This window comes from Danio aesculapii, chromosome 5 (assembly GCF_903798145.1).
Source record: "Danio aesculapii chromosome 5, fDanAes4.1, whole genome shotgun sequence".
Classification (NCBI taxonomy): domain Eukaryota; kingdom Metazoa; phylum Chordata; class Actinopteri; order Cypriniformes; family Danionidae; genus Danio; species Danio aesculapii.
The window spans coordinates 45936617-45958970 of NC_079439.1; the positions used below are offsets into that span (position 1 = coordinate 45936617).

The 22354-nt window shown below is 36.1% G+C and overlaps 1 protein-coding gene across 2 annotated transcripts in view; it reads right to left on the reverse strand.

Moving 5' to 3' along the window:
• Positions 1-2580: 2580 nt before the first annotated feature.
• gnb2 (guanine nucleotide binding protein (G protein), beta polypeptide 2) overlaps positions 2581-22354 on the reverse strand; it is a 40169-nt gene continuing 20395 nt past the window's right edge. The window contains exons 3-10 of one of the 2 annotated variants that reach the window (XM_056458324.1): positions 19637-19675; positions 19451-19557; positions 16955-17018; positions 15015-15177; positions 13639-13705; positions 11187-11388; positions 8699-8927; positions 2581-4581 (exon numbers count right to left, since the gene is read on the reverse strand). In XM_056458324.1, coding sequence (XP_056314299.1) covers positions 4475-4581; positions 8699-8927; positions 11187-11388; positions 13639-13705; positions 15015-15177; positions 16955-17018; positions 19451-19557; positions 19637-19675 — 978 coding nt within the window. In that variant the 3' untranslated portion in view covers positions 2581-4474. The remainder of the gene's footprint in view (positions 4582-8698; positions 8928-11186; positions 11389-13638; positions 13706-15014; positions 15178-16954; positions 17019-19450; positions 19558-19636; positions 19676-22354) is intronic. The other variant, XM_056458325.1, reaches the window with a different exon arrangement.

Below are 22354 nucleotides of genomic sequence, written 5' to 3' on the forward strand. Positions count from 1 at the left end.
TTATTCATATTTAATCAGTGATAATTATTTGTAATCTATTCAGATTGTCGATATTAAAAACAGCTTAAAGTTAAAATCAACATTTAAATTAGTTTTAAAGAACCCCTATTATGCATTAAAAAGTCATATTTTGGTTTTAAAGGTCTCCAACAACAGTCTTATGTGGATGCAAGGTCAAAAAACATTTTTATTTTCTTATAATATGCATTTATTTTTAATCCCAATGACTCCCATATGAGTTGTTCAGTGATTCATTTGTTCCCAAACACCTCCTTTGTGTAAGGCTAATCTGCGCTGATTGGTCCGATGACCCAGTCTATCGTGATTGGTCGACTGTGTCCAGTGTGAGACAAAGAGAAACGCCCACCACGGCTTATCAACATTGTTGAAGTAGTCAGAGTGCAGAGTGTATGTGTGAACCCAATGCAGAAGTGCATTAAAGCAATGCAGTTAATCACCAGCATATTACTCTATTCTTAACCTTAAGTGAAAACAACGACACACATTCAGTATTAATCCACACAGTGGCAAAAGCTGAACTATTTTGAAACCTAACTGCCGCACGTGTGTAGGAACAGCTGATGGCGGTCATAAAAACACAAAATGACAGAGGATCGCGAGCTCACAAACGCATTTAAACCGGTAAAGAAGGCGGCACATGTTGCGTTTTCAACGTGGTTTTAGATGCGATATGTGAAAATAAAGGGTTAAACCAGATACAGTACAAGCAGTTTCAAGTAACACAATTAAATACATATTTTGCAAGCTACAGAAAACAAGGAGGCAACCATTTTAATCGCACTTACACTTGTGAAATGGAGGAAAGAACTGATCCATGAACTGTGTACTTTAATGTTCCTGTCGAGCTCTGACAAAGTCCCATACATCAATAGTCCTTCCTCATCCTTCCTTTAACGAACAGCCGACGAATCCCCTGTTGTAAGCATGTAGATTGCTTAAGCACTCATCAACACAGCACAAGTCTGGGGCTACAGTGTTTGTCTTCTTCTTCGATCTATTCACCTTAAGGCCGATTTATACTGCTGCATACACGCATATGCAAGGGTGCAGACTGTGCGTCAACGCATAGCCTTCGCCGTGGCCAATGCTGAGGTGCACCTCTCAAAAAACGTAACCATGTCGAAACAACACGTAGCGCAAGCTCTGTGATTGGTCGGCTTAGTAGCGCTGACGAGTGTGAGCGAGAGACGCGCGAGCCAGATGGAGCGAGTGTTCACAAGTGTGGAGTCTGGTGAAGGAGCTCTGGATGGAGACTGTTGTTTTGTGTTTACCTTATGATTAAAGTTGTTCCACGTCCATCAGTTCCCACCTCAAAATGAGTGAGTCTGAGCCACCTGTACATTTAAGGCAGCGTTCAGAAAAAACAAAACACCAGTGAAGAAACTCAACACAGAGGAAGATAAAACACCTACTGTCAGCTAGCGTTTCGGAAGTGCTATTGCAGAGCAACAGAAATGGCACGCAGAAGTACAAATGCACCAATCACTTGATGCAGATGTATAAACCAGGCTTTATTCTCCACGTTTGAGTGGGCGAAGCCATTTGAATCTTTTTGGGTCGAGGCTTCCGGTATCATTTACTTCCATTCATTTTTAGACATAAAAAAACACTTGTTTTGCTGCTTGATGTTGCAAACTGATATTTTCTTATTATATTATTCTATTTTATCTGTATAGTCATGCAAACACTTGTTTGTAGAGCAAGTAGTTTGACCGTTTTCTGACGTTTATTCCTAGTAATTTCTTACTGAATCGAAAGTTCTAAAACAATCGCAAAAATGAGCGCACTTCCACATTGAAGAATAAGGTCAATAGTGTTTGTGGGCAGGGCCGGGGGGTTAAATTTTCCTGGGTGTGCACACTCAACAAATGGGCGGGGCTTGAGTTCCATATCGCCGTCACGGCTAAAGACTCGTTACCGCGGCGAATCATTCGAACCACTCTGAGTTGACTCTTTTATAGATGAATCAATAGTTTTAAACACAACGCACTTTCAGATTTAAGCCGTAGCTGGATATTTCACTTCACTTAGAGCTGTTACACACTACATCAGGGGTCACCAATCTCGGTCCTGGAGGGCCGGTGTCCCTGCAGGGTTTAGCTCCAAGTTGCCTCAACACACCTGCCTGGATGTTTCAAGTACACCTTGATTACCTTGTTCAGGTGTGTTTGATCAGGGTTAGAGCTAAAATCTGCAGGACACCGGCCCTCCAGGAAAAAAATTGGTGACCACTGCACTACATGGAAGGTCATTTTTAAAAACTCAAAATAGGGGCTCTTTAAATTACTACATCTAATTTAATCAAATTTAATTAATTAAATCTATTTAAATTTAGCTTTTAAAAAGACTTTTGTGCTGTTTGTGAACCTACATTTGTAATGAATCAAACTGACTCTCTGATCTGTCTTGCGATTGGCTGTTTGCTGCATGTTCAATTGCATGCAGTCCAAAGTTAAACCACTTAACCTGATCTTAACCAGGTTGGATTTGTTCGCTTTTGTAAACCCAAAACTTACTCTGCAAGCCAGTTATCAAAATGAACACAAAAAAGTCACTTAATTAGTGGCACAATGTTTTAGTTTTCTTTATTCTCCTTGGGGTGCGGCACACAGGAAAACATGAATAAAATAAGTGTTGTTTAAAAATGTCAAGTGAACCAAAACCTAAAAGACAAGAACATCATATATTTACTTGTATACTGGAATATGCCAACAAACGCATCTATAAAAACATGGACTACATAAAGTGTAATCTAGGACATTAGTCTTGGGTCTTCATCTGTCCAGCTCTACATGCTCATCGATACTTCAGGCTTATGTTTGAATACAGGAGACAATGACAAAGTTCAAAATAAAAAAAAATGGATCAACTCTCACCACTTGGGAGCTTTGGGATCGTACTCTCGAATAAGACTCGCTCAACGCACATCCCCAAATCCACCGGTGTCTCTTAGTAAGTGGAGGTCTGGCAAAGCTTACATGAGGGGGGAAGGTGTCTGTAAACATTCCTGTTTTATACTCGTGGTCCAAAACTACCTACAGTGTGATTGTATACGGTGCCCTTCGCAAATATTGACCCCTTTTGTAATTATGAACAAATGCGGCTGTAAAAATGTTATTTTATCGTCTTATGATGGAAATATGAAGAAACGCAAAGCCAAACTCAATCAGTCATTGATAACAATGGATGACCGCAAAGAACAGAGCTTGAGTTACTCGAAATGGGAAGAAGCTATGAGAAAAGAGCTAAAAACCTTCAAAATGGCTACCCTCAGGGTGATAATTTAGCAATTCCAGTCATTTGGAAGTGTTCTGAATCAGTCTGGATGAGATTGCATGTCTATCCCATCCCAAGTTCCAGTCCAATTTGATATACCCTTCACTCGCTAACTTCCCTCCGTCTCGTTCCATTGGATGTACATCATTGATTATGTTACAAAAGCGTCCACTGCAGGCTAACATCTGAATGGGTTTAAATGAAATGCCCTAGAGCCATGAGCACTTGGGAACTACACTGCTGTGACACAATTGCATTGGATTCTGGTGCAGGAGTGAATATATGAAGCAAAATCTGTTGATATTAAGCGATCAAGGGTATGTCCAGGTAAGCTTCCCTCATTCACTTGGTACCAAGCAGCAACCTCCCACTCTCCCTCGGGAAGCCAATACGGAAGTAACTAAAACTGCAATTCATCGACTCTCCTTTGGAGACTGGCACCAGGAACTCCAGCTGTTTTCTGACTGCAATGGCCAATTGGCCAGTTTTACAGCGAATAAATACATGTTTACAGCCTGGTACAAAACATGGGTTTGGTGCATAAAGCTAATGTTACCCTTCATGACAACTGTGAGGGGGTGAATTTTTTTTATAGCTCATCAGTTTCATTTTTATTAAGTTCTATTAAGTCTGCTTAATTAAGGGCGTGGCAACCTGAGTGACAGCTAAGTCTCACTGCGACAGCTGCCCATGCCTACTTGTAGCTTCATTTGCGCTCTTCAGAAACCTATGGGTGATGTCACAGATACTTCGTCCATATCTTTTACAGTCTATGAGTGGAACGCACTTTAAAATGGCCTTGGTATTCCCTTGAGGGAACAAGGGAAGGGAAATTTACAAGTGCGCGTCTAATATTGGAGTGGAATACAACCAATGTCTCAAACTATTAGAAAACTCGAGTGTCTTTTATTTATTTATTTTTGTTAATATTCTGAGCATTTTTCCCCCCTCTCAGCCTTCTTTGTTCATATTTATAAAAGATGCTGATATTAGTGGAGGGCACTGTACATATGGAGCGATGTGGCACTGAAAAGATTGGTGTAAATGCTTACCTAGTTGCCTTATTTATATTAGTATGTACAGTTTGTATTCAGGCATGTGTGTGTGTCTGTGTAGGTGAGTGTAAAGTACATACAGTGTGTGTGTTGAGTGAATTATGTGTACTGTGTGTGTGTGGTCAGTTCCAGATCTTCAGGAAACTGTCCCAGGATCCTGTGCACACGGCCATGCCATCATCTGTTACTCCCAGACAGCTCACACGATTGTCATGGCCAGCCAGCACTCCTGTTAAGAGACCAGGACAAAGGACAGTTTACACTGGGCCAGAATAAAAGTAGAGAACATCCATCATAACCCATGGAAACAACAGATGCTGTGGGGTCTGTACACACACCATTCACATTTTGGGGGTCAAGATTTTTTTAATTGTTTACCAACGCTGAATTTAGTTGATAATGGAGACAGTAAAAATTAGGGATGGTCCGATCGATCAGCAGGAGATCGATATCAGCCGATAATCACATTTAAAGACTCGATCGGTACTCATTGATCTGGCCGAACCAATCGCAAGTGATGAGTTTACAAGCAGAGGTCCAACCTTATGATCTCTCCCAGAAGCTCCGCCAGTCCCCCGCATATTCATAGTGGCTCTGTGACGCTTGCAAATTTGATAAAATACCCCAGAAATCAGGGTGATGAGAGTGAATAAGCAAGAGAACAGATCGCGAGAGGCACAGTGATGTTCTAAGCATTACAGTTGTTAGATTAAACAGATCAGCATGTCGACCTATCAAGCTGCTGTGGGGCTCTCTGGAGCTGCGGTCATTCTGCTGCTATCAATAGTTGGAGATGAGCAAAATTTGGGAATGGCCTTACATGTGTTTAGACCTTTTTACATATAAAAACTGAAAGTTCTATGTTTTTGACAATATTGCAAGTTCATTAAAATCTGGCTGGAAATATTAGGGGAATAAAAAAACGTAAAAATATGTATTTTTAACTTATAAAATACTTATTGCAATAAACAGTAGTTTATAGACTTGTTTCCTGCTTCTGACCATAATATGTCCACTCTAAATGGTCATAAGAAACGATCATATGCAACATCCCTCATTTAATCTCTTTAGTTAAGGAGAAATCTCCTCTTCAGTAGGCCTATTATACTTAGAGGAAAAAATGTATCATATGCAATGACAAAGCTATAAAAGGCTTAAAGCATCAGAATCGGTACTCGATATCGACTGATCACCATGATAAGAAATCGGTACTCGATATCGCCTATAAAAATACTGATTGGAGCATCCCTAGTAAAAAGAGTTATACTGTAAAATATGATTAGTTAAAATTAACTACGGGTACCTACTTTCACATATTTTAATAAGTTATTTATTCTTGTGAATCAGTCTTTGGTGTCTCTTGATCTTTCAGGTACAGTTTTATGCAAAACTTTGGACACCCCTCTGTGGCTGCATAGTTATGTGCTCTTTCTTTAAAAGAGAAGATCACGGTGAAGTACCTTTCCCAGTCCCCAGACTTAAACATCATTGGATTGATTTGAAAATTTTGCAAGAAAGACTGGTCTAAAATGCCTTTTGCATAAATTCTGGGAGAATTTAAAAGGTTGTTCAAAATATTGAAGTCTGTGTTTGTTAAGACTTAAATTTCATTGCATCTGTTGATTAAATAAATGTTATGTCAGAGCTGAAATGTTGCTTTTTCTATAGGGTATAAAATATATCCGAATGAATTTGCTGATTTGAAAGGCCAGCAGGCTATGGCTTGCAATTCTGAAAATTATCAGGGGTGGCCAAACGTTTGCATAAAAATGTATCCTGCTAATTTGCTGATTTATTGGTTGAGAAAAAGTTTCTATAGTATGAATGTCTATAACATTCATGAGCATTTTTCTGGAGTTTATAATTAACATGTACAAATATCTGCTAATTGGCTCTAAAAAAAACTTATCTCAAACCGAAAAAATGGTTGTCATGCCATATTAGCATCAGATAATGTTTTGAATAGAAATGCACCGTATCTTGTTTAATTCCTCAGAACACAATATTAAATTTCATTTACTTTACATATCAAGCTAAAAATATGTTGATTTTAGGATATTAAGATACTTTAATTAAAGCCAATGATGCATATTTTTTAGTCCATGTTACATGTCATGACTTAAACACAAGACTTTCGATTCTGAATTTAATACAGCAAGTAATACCACACCGTTTAAAAAATAATGCTGCATCAAATGAACTTTTCTAGTCATCTCAACTTACAACAATCAAACTAAAAATATTAAATTAAACTTTGCATAACTTGAAGAAATGTAGTTAAAGCTTGATTAATTAATAAAAGATAAAGCAACATAAAAACGGTTATTGTCTTGACTTTTTGTCATTACTTTTTTTACTGCGTATAAATCATATCTGTCAACATTGGGATGTGAAAATAGGGGAATTTTAAAAATGTAAATAACAGAGGTGTCACTTTAAAAATGCACAGATGAAATGAAAGCATTTGATAACTTGCCTAACTTTTAATGCTCATTTAAGACAAAATTTGCTGTATTTAAAAGAAAACCCACCAAGATTGACATGTTTGGATATTATCGTTATTATTATTATTATTAATATTAATAGTTTGGGAAACAGTGTCTTAATATTGAGAGTGTCTGACAGTCACGCACTGCTACATGTTTTGACGATTGCACAGGAGGGGCAACGCCGCCTGTAATAGAAAGGAATCTGCCATTTTTATATTAATTTCAAAGTGTTTTCATGCCTAAATAAAATGAAAGCACAGAACAGATTCACATTTAAGAGCAAAGGGTGTCCCCTGGTGGATCAGCGGTATGGGTTACATACAGGGAGGTTCAGCTCTTTAACATTTATTGCCACTCTTCATAGAAAGATTCAAAATACGTGAGAAATATGGGAAAATACCTTTACGGGATGATAGCGGGAGGGAATTTTAAAATACGGAACAATCCCAGGAGAAACAGGAGGGTTGACAGGTATGGTATAAACCTAACATTGCGATATTTTGTTTTGCTGTGATAAATACTGCGATTTGAATATAATTTCACCCGATGACTTAAATAGCTCTATTTGGAAAGATTTCCTTCATTTAGATCGACTAGTTTAATCAAGTCTTTTTCTATGCCTTAAATCTGCACAAAAGCTAATAAATTAAGTATATATAAATACGACAGCGTATGAATGAACGTTAAATAAACAGTATGTTATGGTTATCTGGCCTAACAGTATTCAAAAACTGAACTATCAAACGTAAAAATATCTTGGTCATCATTGTATAAACAATTGTTGTATACACAGGGTTGATACGGTCATGGAAAACCTGGAAAAGTCATGGAATTTTAACATGGCATTTTCCAGGCCTGGAAAAGTTTTGGAAAAACAGAAAAACCCACGAGGCTTGGAAAAGTCATGGAAATTACGTTTACATTTAGTCATTTAGCAGATGCTTTTGTCCAAAGAGACTTAAGCTGCGGTCACACTACAGCCTGTGCTTGCGAACTTCTGTCGTACGATGCTGCAAAAAGGGGCTGGGTTAAACAATATGATTAGACATTAATAAAAGTGAGCGATTGCTCCATATTTTAAATTATCTTCTATTGGTCTAATGCAATCTATTGGTCTATAATGTGATTTCGCAGGTAAGAATTCACCAAGCTTGAACTTTCGAATGCAGCGAAATGCGAAACTTGTTGCACCTGCTTGCGTCTCCGGTCTGCCGCATTCGCATGCCTATGAATGGAAGTCTATGGAGCAAAAAGTGCAGTGTGATTGCGGCTTTACAATCGAAGTAGTTTTAAAAAAAACTAGTTTAACAAACTATTAACATTATCTAAAATTAGTGTGACAAATATTTGTATACTGGAATTGATGTTAGTTATTTTTACTTTTCTCTTCTTGGCCAAAAACATGCTCTCACAGTGCGTGTTTTATGATATGCTGTAATAAATTTAAACGTGCATTGTTTTTCTTATGATTTAACACATATACGTAGATATTATATAAAAGATTAGGTCATGAAAATTGACTTGAAATCCTGGAAAAGTCCTGGAAACTTTGTAGTAAAAATGTGAATGACCCTGAATACAATAATATAAGACAAATAATAAATAATATCATTTTTTCTTTGAATCTTTTAAGAAATAATCGAATCCTACAATGTGACTATTACAGATACACACATTGCGATATCGATGCTCAATTGTCTATTGTTCTGCCCTAAAATGCAGTATAAAACTATAAATTATGAAAGGGCGAATCCTTCCCTCAGTAAACCTCCCAGATCCTACACTACGAATAATCCAGAACCTCACAACTGACAAATATCTGATAGAGTTACTGTACTGTCACACAAGAAAACCCACCAGTATGTTTACCTGCTCGGTCTCCCTTCATGGCATCCCAGATGTTGCAGTTGAAGTCATCGTATCCGGCGAGCAGCAGGCGTCCGGAGCGAGAGAAGGCCACAGAGGTGATGCCACAGATGATATTATCGTGAGAGTACAAGCACAGCTCCTGATCCGCACGCAAGTCAAACAGCCTGCAGGTGGCGTCATCCGAACCCGTCGCAAAAGCGCTGCCACTAGGGAAGAACTGGGAGATGAACGAGAGAAAAAGGCAAGTTTATATAAATTTGATCTCCCCACAGATATGGTCTAATGTGTTTTCATTTAGGAGTTGCACTTCTGGTTTGGAAAATGTCTGTTTAAAAGAACTGGAACAAATCATTTTGAATAATGAACTTGCACTACAAAATAATCCACATACACAGTGAAAATGAATATACACATAGATGCACTAGGTGCTTAGTGGTATTTTAACTTAACATTGGTATTATAAGCATATCTGTGTCCACTTTTAAGTTCACTGTGTTTTGTTCCTTTAGAATTTTCCCTTTGTTGAAATCCCTACAGTACAGTAATATTTATTTGATAAATGCGTATGTAATTTAGCTGTGTTTTAAAGCTCCCATATCTTGTATTGATTCAAAATGTTAAATTGTTCTCAGATATCTACATAGTAGGTATGTAGCTTAAGTAAGTGCAAAAAAATCTCCAAAAACTGTGATATTTGCTCATTTAAAAGCAGAGAAATGAACCCTGGAAGGAAAAGCTTGATTTTGACCATATTTGGAATGGTCATGAATATTAACGAGCTTTGCTCTAATACTCTGTACACTACAGTATTTGGTGAAAAAAAGGCTAAATGATAATTATACTCAACAAAAGGGGCTGACAGAGATGTTTTTGGAGTTGTATTTTGAAGCTTTAACATATATGAAACGGGTAGGAATATCAGCGTCCGCATGAAATGAGTTTAATAATGTTAATTGGCATACTTTTGCTCAAGAAAAATCACAGTAAGAGCTGAGAGATATGACACGATGCATGAACATCCATTTAGGACTAATTTTAGCTGTTTATACATGTCTGTTCCCTCACTATCAATGTAATTATGCTGGAAATTTCACAATATACACTTAGAATAGATGTTTAAATAATGCTCATGCGTCTAAAGGGTGCCACTAAATAAATGTTTAATCTATCTTTCCCACGTTTTATGTTCTGACAAGCTTTAAACAGATGAGAAGCATGGCTGCCTGCTTCACTAATCTGTTTCTTTTTAGTCTCCCTGCCTCTCCCGTTTCCAAAATAAGAGTCCCACATAGATAAGCTTAGATAAACTTAATAAAAAGTGAAAAATAATATTAACCTTTACTTAACCAGGTAAGTCAATGACGACCTGGCCAAGAGGCAACACAAAAAAGCAGATACAGTACAAAGCAGCCCGGACACAATACAATAAGAATTTCACAAATGCAGATAATAACATATAAACCAAGGACAAACTAAAAACATTCACAGTAATCTTGTACTAATGACTAGAATAATTTTGAAAGGATGATAGTTGTGAATGAAGATTGTGTTGGGATTTAAGGTCTGCTGCAGATGATTGATTCCATGCATCAGTGGCAGAAAACTGAAATGAGTAGTGACCAAATGAAGTGCGAAATTTGCGTATGCAAAAGTTAATAAAACTACTAGAGCGCAGATTCCGACGTGTTTCCTAAATGTTAAGAAGCGACTGTAAATATAGTGGAGTTATTCCAATAATAATTTAGTAAATGAACAGAAACCAATGAATTTGTCGACAGATTGAAGAGAAGGCCAATTCAATTCACCTTTATTTGTATAGCGCTTTTACAATGTAGATTGTGGCAAAGCAGCTTCACATAAAAGGTCATAGTAAATCAATTCAGTAAAGAATACAGTTGAGTATTACATGTATTAAATGAGTATTAAATGGCGCACCAGTAACAACGCGAATTGCTGCATGGTAAATGACATCCAGTTTGTGAAGGAGAGTTTTTGAAGCTGATCTATAAATTAAATCCCCATAACCCAGAATTTGTAATAAATATAATAATATACATTGTTGTAACCTAACCTCACTAGTGGCCAGTCAATCGCTGCCTGTGGTGTGAATATTAATGATTCGGTGTGAATCTCCACAGTCTTTGTTTTTGTCTGACTGGCCTGTTTTTCACTGGGATTTTCCACTCATGGAAACTACATGAGAACGAGATAAGCCCCACGGTATGTCTTGTTCATGTACTGAACTATATTATACAGATTTTCATGGTCTGCTGAAAGTTATTACCTGTAATAAAGAGCCTTTTGATATTTAATGGATGAACCGAGGAGAAAAATGTCACCTTATTGTAGCCAGTTTTATTTTAAGCACTTTACTCATTGTTTACAGTTTAAGAAGGGCCACTTCCATAAATCCTGCAAAGCATCATGGGGCGTAAGAAAAAATGTGCATACTCAGAATGTTTTGTGTTTTACTCACGCAGGCGGCGTTGATGTCGGACTCGTGGCCGGTGAAGGTCTGTCTGCACATGCTGTCTCTGATGTCCCAGAGTTTAATAGAGGCATCGCAGGCCCCCGAGATGAAGGTTCGAGAGTCTGGCGCAAGCGAGAGACTCATCACATCTCCACTGTGACCAGAGAACAGCGTGGTCTGCTGACCCGTCTCAATGTCCCACAGAGCACTGGGGAAAAAACACAGCAAAACAATGGTAAAACGCACAGCCCTGCCCAAGCCTAAAAGAAACATTTGGAAGAAGCTGTAACTGAAATTGAATGAGCAGCTTCTGCGCCTCTCAATGCTTCATTGTTTTGTTTGGTATTATTCTTATTATTACGGTCATATTCGACTTTAAAGTCACAGTTTAGAATGTTTTAGGAACATCAGACAGCACAGTTTATTTGACTTTTTAATTAAACATTGTTTACTAAAAATTGTACCTCCTTTTAACTCGATTATAAATACAGTTTTCTTAAGGATCTCCTCACTATTATTCTCAGGGTCGTTTTAAAGTACTTTCAAATGTGCATTTTCTATTCCATGAACTGAAAATTGAAAAGAGGGCGGGACATAGATTAGCTCCTCCCCTTTAAAAGACCAGCCAATAGCGTTTTGTTTTATTACAGCTCAAGCGCATCAAATGAAATGCAAATCAGATACTAGAGAGCATTTGATTGGTCAAGATTTGAAGATAAACAACAGTATGGGATGACGTGAAAAAAATTTGTTGATCCAATCAGGCGGAAGTGACAAACTGCAAGCTTTGGATGTTTATATCAGGTTTATGTCTCCTAAACATACATTTTGTCACTGTTTTGGAGCACACGAGCTAATAGATATTCTTAAAACTAACAGACTGAAACAACCATCTAAAAATCCTTTTTTAATGAAACCTTTATAAGTATATATAATACATACTGTAATCTGACAAATATACTGTATGTGAATATATGCAAATGGAAAATTAAATTAATATCTACACTTAATTATAAAACAGTTTCTACTCCTGTTAGTATATAATAACTATAAAATACAACATGATCATTTTACACAGTGGCTTTCATACTTATTTGTATTGAAAAAATGCGATTTGGCAATACCATGTGACATTTTTTTGCTAGTTGATCTGTCATTCCACATCAAAACAACTTTTCCAACTAAATTTTAGAGGATTTTTAGAGGTTTCTTATCAGTCTTGTAATCTGTCTTGTGACTACTGGAAATGAGATGCACTTTATAATGTTATATAATGCTTTATAATTGAATTGCAGTCTCTGAGATTAATATGAATTGGTCATTAGTTGTTTAAAAAATGTTAAGAGTATTTATAAATGCAGATTAATGTTAACAAAAATTAACATATATAAGTACAGCCCTCACAAATCTCTCTTTTAAATCCATATTTTTAATAGGGAGCTATACAATATTATATTTGTGCATATACATTAGATTAGTCAGTACTAAAGCCAAATCTGGAGATAAAATAACTAACAATAGTGGTCTAAAAACTTGTACAGGCAAAATTATGTTACAGGAAAATATTAAATACAAATTTTAAAAAAGAGGAAAAATCAAGAGAAGAGAAAATTTAGTTTTCAGTTATTTTTGTAGGTTGTAATTTATTTTTGCAATATTTTGCTTGGATTTTATTGTATTATCTTTCAATTTCTAAACATGTTAGGTGACTAAAATATTATTTTAATAATATTAATTTAAATAAATATATCTGTTTAATAATTTTTGTTTAAATGCACCACAATACATTGCTTCTATTCACTGAGAAATGGAGAAAAATATTCCTTTTCAAAATGGGGTGTACTCAGTTATGCTGAGCACTGTATACAGCTATGGTAAAAATGAAGAGACCATAGTTATGTCATTTATTAATTAATTAATTGATTAATTAAATGAATCGCAATTAATCTTATCCAAAATAAAAGTTTGTTTTGACATAATTTGAGTGTGTGTACTGTGTGTATTTATTATGTATATTTAAATACACACATGCATATATTTGAGAAATCTTTATTTATATTTAGATATAAAATATATATGTATATATGTACACATATTAGGTATAAATTTAAATATCTATATAACAAAATGACTTTGTATATTTTTGTTCATATGTATGTGTGTGTGTGTGTATCACATATACATAATAAATATATATAACACACACACATATATTATGTCAAAACAAACTTTTATTTTGGACGTGATTAATCTTAGCCCAGCACTAAACTATATGTTTTGTTTTATTCTGATGACATTTTTCTTTACAACGTCCCTATATACACAGACAATAAGCTATTTTAGCACCATGTTTCGATGCCACAGATCTGAGCCCTGAAGCAAAACCAGTGAAGAACCACAGTAGTATAGTGTCCTATATGTAGTAAATGACAGTGTAGTTTCATATTACTGAACACACCAGGTTGTGTCTCCTGAACTGGTGATAATCTGATTGTCATCTATGAAACGGCAACAGGAAAGGTAACCTAGGAAATGAACAGACAGGAAGTCACACGCTTAAACTGCATGAGGGTAAAGAAACATCTTAACACCCATAAGCAATACATCAGATTACTACCAACCAGTGTTGGGTGTAATCAGTTACAAAAGAATTAGTTATTGTAATTAAATGATTATCCACTGAAAAAGTCAATTAAGCGATTACTTTTGATAAGTGTGCTAGTGTTTTTCAGCCATGATAAACTTCTGGTGAAAGCTTAATGTGACTATTTTCAATTTCATAAGGTTCCTTTTGCAGCATCGGTGTTGTAATCTCATTAAAATACATTCAGTTGAATCAAAGTTGCTTTAAAAGAAGTGATTTCACTCGGCGGTCATCTTTGAAACGTCTCGTGGTCTTTATGTTCGGGCATTCTGTTTGAAGTTGAAGTTTTGTATTTGGAAACATCAATAAAAATAAGCAACAACCGTCTCTTTAGTTTCGGTTTTAAACGTCCGAATCACACAAAATCTGTAGAAACTCACATCTGGTCCGAGCCCCTCCCCTGGAGAATCATCAGTCTATAGCAATCGATGATTGGCTCTTGTACTAGTAGGCGGGGCTTCATTCACCATATTGACTGTTACACTTTTCCCCATTTAAAATGATACGAGTAGCATGTCTTGTGTGTTCTATAGTCCTTGGTTTGGTAGACTTCAGCATTCATTTAGTCGTTGAAGTGTATAATAAGAGGAAAGCACCGTCAGGAGTAGCAGGCAAGCGCAGAAACTCCAATGAAAATACTGGAGTAAAATAATAATAATTTCATCAAAAATAATATTTTAATGACATCGTAGGGGAAATGGAATTGAATGCAGTGCTTCTTATCTGGTCCGAGACCCACTTTATATCTATCTGGCAGTGAAGATCGCTGATTTTAAAAGAAATTAGACTTTAAACATGTCAATTTTATAATGGAAAGTGAGTTCACCAGAAGTGCTGAGGCTGGCTGGCTGAAATGAAAAGTCTGTTTGCATATACCCCATTAAAAAGGTTTATTATCTGATTTATGGAGATTTTAGGTAGCATAAGGTCAAGTAATTAAAGTTACTTTTCAGACAAAGCAATTATAAAAGTAACCTAAATACAATTTTAATGATGTAACTAGTAATTAATACATTTTTTGAAGTAACTTACCCAACACTGCTGCCAACATTATTGAAATATGCCCATAAATATTTACAAACTAATCTATTAAGCTGTTATGGTCAAAGATAAGCGTTTCGGTTAAAATTAGCGATTAATGTCTTATGACCCGGATTTACTGTTTATTTAGTAGGTGTGTGTTGTCAAACCTGTGTGTCCGGGCAGCTCTCGGCTCACTCTCACATTGCCCTCTCTTGTCTTCAGGCTGTATATGGAGCAAATGTTGTCCAGTCCACCACAGGCCACAAAGTTCCCGGACGGCGCATACGCACATGTCATCACCCATGAGGACCGCAGCGGGATGGCATGAATCTGAAGTTTGGAATATTGCACATGCAAAAGGTTCAAACAGATCGTTAAACATGAGATAATGGCTGGAATACTGTATATTAATATATAACTTAATATGTGTTAGGAAGAATAACTGGATTTGACCTGATGGTTTTACTGTGTTGAATGCATTTAAAGGAAAATTTCAGCAACACATGTATTTTATTCACACATTATTCTTCCTCAAGTGCTTCCAAACCTTTATGAGTTTATTTTTTTCTGTTGAACACTAAGTAAGATGTGAAAATGTTGAAAGCCGATAACCACTTACCTCCATAGTAGGAAAAACAAATATTATGGAAGTCAATGGTTACCGGCAATGGTGGACCAATAAGGTATCTTAAATTAATTATGCTGATGCTGATATTGAGAAATCAATTTTCAAATTGGACGATATGTGATATAATACGTGTACAGTCAATTATGCATACATGTGTAATACATGCAGAAACTTTTTCTAACTAATTGAACATTTCTTAAGCATAAGTTATCAAAACATCAATTAAATACATTTTAGTTAAGGGTGCTGTGTGTATTAAAATGTCAGTAAAATGGCATTCAAACTCACATTATTAGCATTTAACACTGAGTAAAGCACATGAGGTGTACCTGAGCTGATCATTGTCAGTTTTCTGTTGTTCAGTTGCAAGATATAGAAGCCGTTTCTAAAATATCAATTCAGTGTGTTGGTTGGGACGAAATGTCCTTTTAATATGGTAAATATTCCTTCTATCAGGTGCTGTTGCTTTTCACGACTTAAATCAGCCTTTAGGCTCGATCCTCAGACTCACTAATGTTGGTCCTCAATCTGGCAACCTGCGCTTGCATTTGTTTTAATCCAGGAGTGTAATACCTAGTTCAACCACTGGGTGTCAAACTTACTTACTGCACCTTTAAAACTCAAATAATTACTGCTGCTTAATGAAGGATAATTTCATAATTATTTATTAGTCAGATTCATAACTAATATTAAAAACAGAATGTGTCATTTCATGTAATTTATGTACAAATATAGTTTAAAGAGCAACTGGTTGTTTAAATAATAATAATAATAATAATAATATAACTAATCACACAATATAATAAAGTAAATAAAGTGTAATACAAGACTAAAGACGTATGTTTGGTTATCAACATATAAGTAGCATTACATAAAACAAGGAACACACGGTGTATGAAATGGTAGATTACACCAAATATTACCCCACATGATGGACGCTAACTATAGCTCTGACGTTTCGCAGTATATATGAATAAGATACTGGAGTGTTATTGTAACACAACATAGGGTCATGTTAGAAATTGAATGAGGATTGGTTATTTTACTGTCTGTCAGGTGCTGGGTTCACAGCTGGCTGGCTTTTCTAAAAGGCAAAGTATAAATGCAGGATGTGGAAAACCTCTCTACATGGAAAGATGTATGCTGATATTTAAATTCCACATATCGGCCGATAGTAGAAATTACACATTGACGTATGAAATATGGTGTCAATATTACTTTGAAAGATTTTGTTTTGATACACATGTTTAACGTTTCTAGTGTTCTAGCGTTTAAAGTGTTATTGAGCCAATTCAATTAAATTCTAGAGTCAATACAAATGAGTTCATTTGTTTATTGAATAGTTAAGTTACTTTTCAGACAAAGTAATTATAAAGTAATGTAAATAAAAAGTTAAAGGTATATTTAGTAATAAATAATAAATTACTTTATTGAAGTACCCAACTGTATTATGTGTAACACACTGATGGAGCTACTGACCTTGTTTGTAGTATAACTGTCCCAGATGATGAGTTTTCCATCCTGTGAGGCACTAACAAGAAGCCTGAGGAGAGGAAAAGAAAACAGACATGTATTGTTATGGATTAGTTACAGACAAAATACAACTGGAAAAATGGTCAGTGGCAGGACATAACGTTGATTACTTGTCAAGTTTTGACAAATATATAAAACCAGTTGTTCAGTATTTATTTATTTTTTTATTCTACACTAACAGTTGCTGAGGATGTGATATGGCTTAGTGTGATCATCAAATACCAGAGACTGCTGGGAATATATAAATGTATATTCTGATTCATTCATATAGGACTATTAATTTTAAATGTTATTATACTAAACATATTAAAATAGATGGTGCGGTGGGTAGTGCTGTCGCCTCACATCAAGAAGGTCGCTGGTTCGAGCCTCGGCTGGGTCAGTTGGTATTTCTGTGTGGAGTTTGCATGTTCTCACCGTGTTCATATGGGTTTCCTTCAGGTGCTCCGGTTTCCCCCATAAGTCCAAAGACATGCGCTATAGGTGAATTGAATAATACTAAACAAAATTTCTCCATTACTCCATAATTACTCCATAGTGTGTATGTGTGTGAATGCAAAAGTGTATGGGTGTTTCCCAGAGCTGGGTTGTGGCTAGAAGGGTATCCGCTGTGTAAAACATATGCTGGATAAGTTGGCGGTTAACTTCGCTGTGGTGACCCCAGATTAATAAAGGGACCAAGCCGAAAAGAAATGAATGAATGAATATTAAAATAGTTTTGTACTGTTTATTGTAATAGGTCATCATAGATGTGCATTTGTAATTGAAATACATTTTGTAAAGGGATAGTTGACCCTGAAAATTCTGGACTCACCCTTGTCACAAACATGTTTGAGTTTCCTCTGTTGAACACACAATGTTGAAAACCAGTAGCCACTGACTTACATAGTATTTGATTTTATTACATTTCACTGTGTAGGAACATTCTTCAAAATATCTTCTTTTCAGAATAAGGGTTAAATCCAGTAACCAGTCACTTCAATAGTATTTAACTTTATTACATTTCAACATGAAGTAACATTCTTCAAAATATCTTCTTTTCGGAATAAGAAAGCTAATAAATATTTGAAACCGCTTGAGGGCGAGCAAACTGTGAGTAAACGTTGATTTTTGGGTGAACTATCTGTTTTAGGTTATTGTTTTTAATGACAAATGTCACAAAAACATAAAGTTAGGCTTTTTTTTACTACCGTGGTGAGGTTGTAATTCAGTACTTGTAGTTACTTTGATCTACAAATGTTTGGGCTCTAACAAATTTTTGCAGATGGTACTGTATTTGTACATGAAGATAAATGACAAAACTCAAGCTATTGTACTATCAAATGTGATTTTATTTTATGTCATTATGTGACAGGAAAACTATTGCAGATTTCTAAAATATCATCAGGAGCCAAGGGGATTCATTTTGTTTTGTTTGTACAGGCTCTTTAGGTTCTTCAGGTCAGTAACTGTTGACTTCCAATTTATGTATCACCAAGAACCACAGTTTCAGCTGAAGATATTCTTAAATGTTCCTTTAATGTTCTCCATCATGGATGACCTGAGGTTAAGTACATTTATTTTGCTTACTATTATTAAAGTATACATCTTTAACATTCATTGTAGACATAAGCTGCGTCTCAAATGGCACACTATGCAATATGTACTTATGCACTTACACACTCAACAGCATAGTATATGTAGGTAGTGTCGTCCCAAATGGAGCACTAATGTTTTTTACTAAGCGGAAGTTCAAACCGTTTCCCTGATGACTGTTGGCAAATCAGTGAAATAAATGACCAAACTATCAAATAATACCTGCCATAAGTTTAACCGTATTCACCATCGGGAGGCGCTATAATCACTCTCGTAGGAAAATTTTTCTTTCACCATACAAAATAAATAAAGTAATCCAACATGTGTTTTAGCTCCGCCCCTTCCGCTACGTGTGCAAAGCTGCGGTCGTTGTGTGTGGGAAGTGTCCATCATTCCACACTTCATTTTATCGGCTGATTGAGTGCATCATCCTGGTAATTAAAGTGCACTTATAATTTTTTTGAGGTTTCAGTGTGAATGCACTTCGTACACTATTTATACTTCAAAATAGCGTAGAATAGTGCATAAGCATGCGATTTGGGACGCAGCTATACACATTTTCATGTCAATCATGAAAATCAACTGAACATGCACTGTTCCACACAGACACAAAAACAAAGTCTTTAAAGAAAGTCATTTCAGTTATGACTGTAGTGTGGGCTTAGATGATTAGCTAACAAAGATAGTTTGCAGGTCAGTGTGTCCTGTTCATTGCATTACCTACTGTGCCAACAACATGTGCAAAATAAAAAGTCACGAGCCACTGAATCATGCTCTTCTGCTACTTTTACATATTTGTTTGACTTTGGTGCCAGGTGTGTGAGTGAGCTGAGCCAGGAGATATGAGAATACAGCGGACAGACGTACCTGGAGTCTGAGCCCCAGTGCATGGCGTAGATTTTCGCCAAATGGCCCCGCAGTGTGCGCCTGGTCCTCATCTGTATCCTCCCCACTGGGTCCAGACCTGCTGTTATCTACCACACGCACAAACACAACATGAGTGCAATGCCACAGACCTCTGGAGGATTACACGTACATCTAATTTCATCTCACCTGTGTAAGTGTGGAGTCTCCACATGCTTTCCTGGCATCCTGAGGGACAGAAGACAAGGTTAACCAAATCACTATACTGTCACCAATTGAAGGTGGAGGTAAGGCCTGTTTCTAAAGTAGGCAAAATATCCCAGTGCCTGCTTAATGGGCCCTATCATTCACCCGGCGCAAGGCGCGGCGCAATTGTTGTTTGCTAGTTTCAGCCCGGCGCAACGTTTTGCGCCACACTGTTTAAATAGCAAATGCATTTGCGCTCATATGTGTGCCCATAGGCATTCTGGTCTAAAAAAGGAGGCATGTTGAGGCGCGTCGCTGGTGCGATGCTATTTTGAGGAACTTAAATAGACTGTTCAATAGACCAGATCAAATCTGGTCTATAGTCCAGCGCAGAGCGCGTTAGTTGTGCGCCGCGCTTACACATTGCTTAATACACACAGGGTGTACAGCAATATGCAAATATCTTTACAAATGAAAAATAATTAAAGGATTAAAATATTACAAAAATTAATTTTTTTCTAGCCTACATAAATATAAAAACCACAGCTTTCTTTCCTTCTTCATCTCAGGGGGCTTTTTCAGTTTATGCATAACAATTTGCTTTAGTATAAAGTTATCATTATTACCATTATTATTCATTATATGCATATTTATATTTGTTTTATTAAAAACAAGCTTAACACCTGTCAGGTTTTAGACCATATGGGGCATAGCATGTGTTTTTAGATAGAACAAAGTTTTTTGACCACACTTCTTTATTATTGTTCATTTATTCGTTTGCTGGAAATTAGAACTGAATTTAGAAATAGTTTTGAAACAGAAAATGAATTATGTATAGGCTAATAGATATCTTTGCGTACAACACGTTTCCTTATCCACGAGAGTGAAAGTGAAAATAAACATTGAGAAGGCTTATCTCTCATTCTCGCGCTGTAGATGCTCTGTTTAACTGTTTTCTCTCAAGTGAAGTGTTCAGTTTTTCCACTTACAAAGTCCGCCATATAAATAGCAAATGCACCATGGCGCGACGCAACTGACTCTTAAAGGGAATGGGAGATGAGACTCTGATGGGTTTATTCTCAAAACACACCTTTAACTCATTAAGAAAATAAGCTCAACCCTGTTAGACCATGCGCCACAGCACAAAGTGGATTTTTCCATCCTTAAAATAGCAAAAGTGGATTCTGACACGCCCTTAATGCGTTTGCGCCCTGCACTTTGGACTTTGCGAATGGATCGTCAAAATAGAGCCCAATAAGTGTAATGGAAACCAATATGACATTTTTAAAAACTGTTTACAGCACCCAAACATTTCTAAAACCCCAATACTGTATAGGCTTATGGCTTTGATAAAGAACTTTGGTGCCTCGCCTGAAAATAGTCCCCAGCAAGGTTACAAGGTAATAGCACTGTGTAATATCACTGCACCTGCTGCAGCCATGGTATGGCACTAAAGTTCCTTATTTAAGACATATCAACCTAGAAAATAGCAACTTCTCAACCTTGAGATGTAGCTCCAGAGGAGTCAAACTTTAAATAAAAATTATCAAAACTCTTTCTTGAATTTTTTTAACAAGATGCTAATGGTCTAATCCGATTCAATGATTTATGCTAAGCTAAGCTAAAAGTGCTCACATGGCATGGAGATTAACTAAATGGATTAAAAAATGGTAAAACTCTAGGGGAGTTGTAAATGAGGCTATTTCTAAATAAAATGGAGCGTTCCTTTAAAGCAAGATGGTTCTGATTAGTTTTAAATGTGTTTATCATTGATCAGTGGGGAAAAGATCATTTTTAAAGAGATTTCAGTGATATCGCTCCTCTCTGTGCCATTATCATTATAGCTGTAGTGAGGACTCTGCTATTCCTTTATTTAGAACAATATCATTATTGTTACACTGAGTTATCATTCGTTTAGTCCTTTAGGGAATGTGTAGTTGCTAAGCTTCCCTAATAATAGATTGAGCTAAAGCAGTCCAAAAAAAATAAGTCGACCTTCATACAAGTGTATTTAGCTGTGATATAATACATTAAGGGTATTATTGCATTACATTATGAAAGAGATAATGTAAATTATAATATGGTGATAGAAACCAACAGGGGTGCATTCCCCAAACACCGACGTACAGTAACATGTGGCTGAACTAGCATAGTACAATGCATCATTCAGGAAATAAACAATGTATTCACAAGAGTCTTCCAAACTCTGTCAGAGTTCCATAGTCTCAACCATGTTATTTACAATGCAAAATTTCCACAGTGACGTTCCTAAAGGTGGTGTGGATTTATATATATATATATTTAGATAAAGAGTTTGAGTCATTATCCGTTAGCTTAGTGTTGTTTGAGTAATAAACAATTAGCTTGTTTGGTTGCCTTGGTCAATCTTTTTCCCACCATACTTAATTGAAACAAGACATTTCCTTTCTTTTAAAAATATTACTGAAAATATTACATATACAATAGCATGCACTCACAATAGCATGCAGCCTAATCTCATATACAAATCAGATATATGGCCATACAATGACATGTAAAACAAAATTTGTTTATTTGCTGTCTGTCAAATTACAGACAGTCCAGAAATTCAATTTTACAAAAGTGCAATGTTTTTTTATTTACTATTTTTTAAAGTTTAGTGATTTTTCATGATAGTTACTCATTTTTACTAATTACATTCATTACTTCTATATTTGACATTGTACTCAAAACACTGCAGAA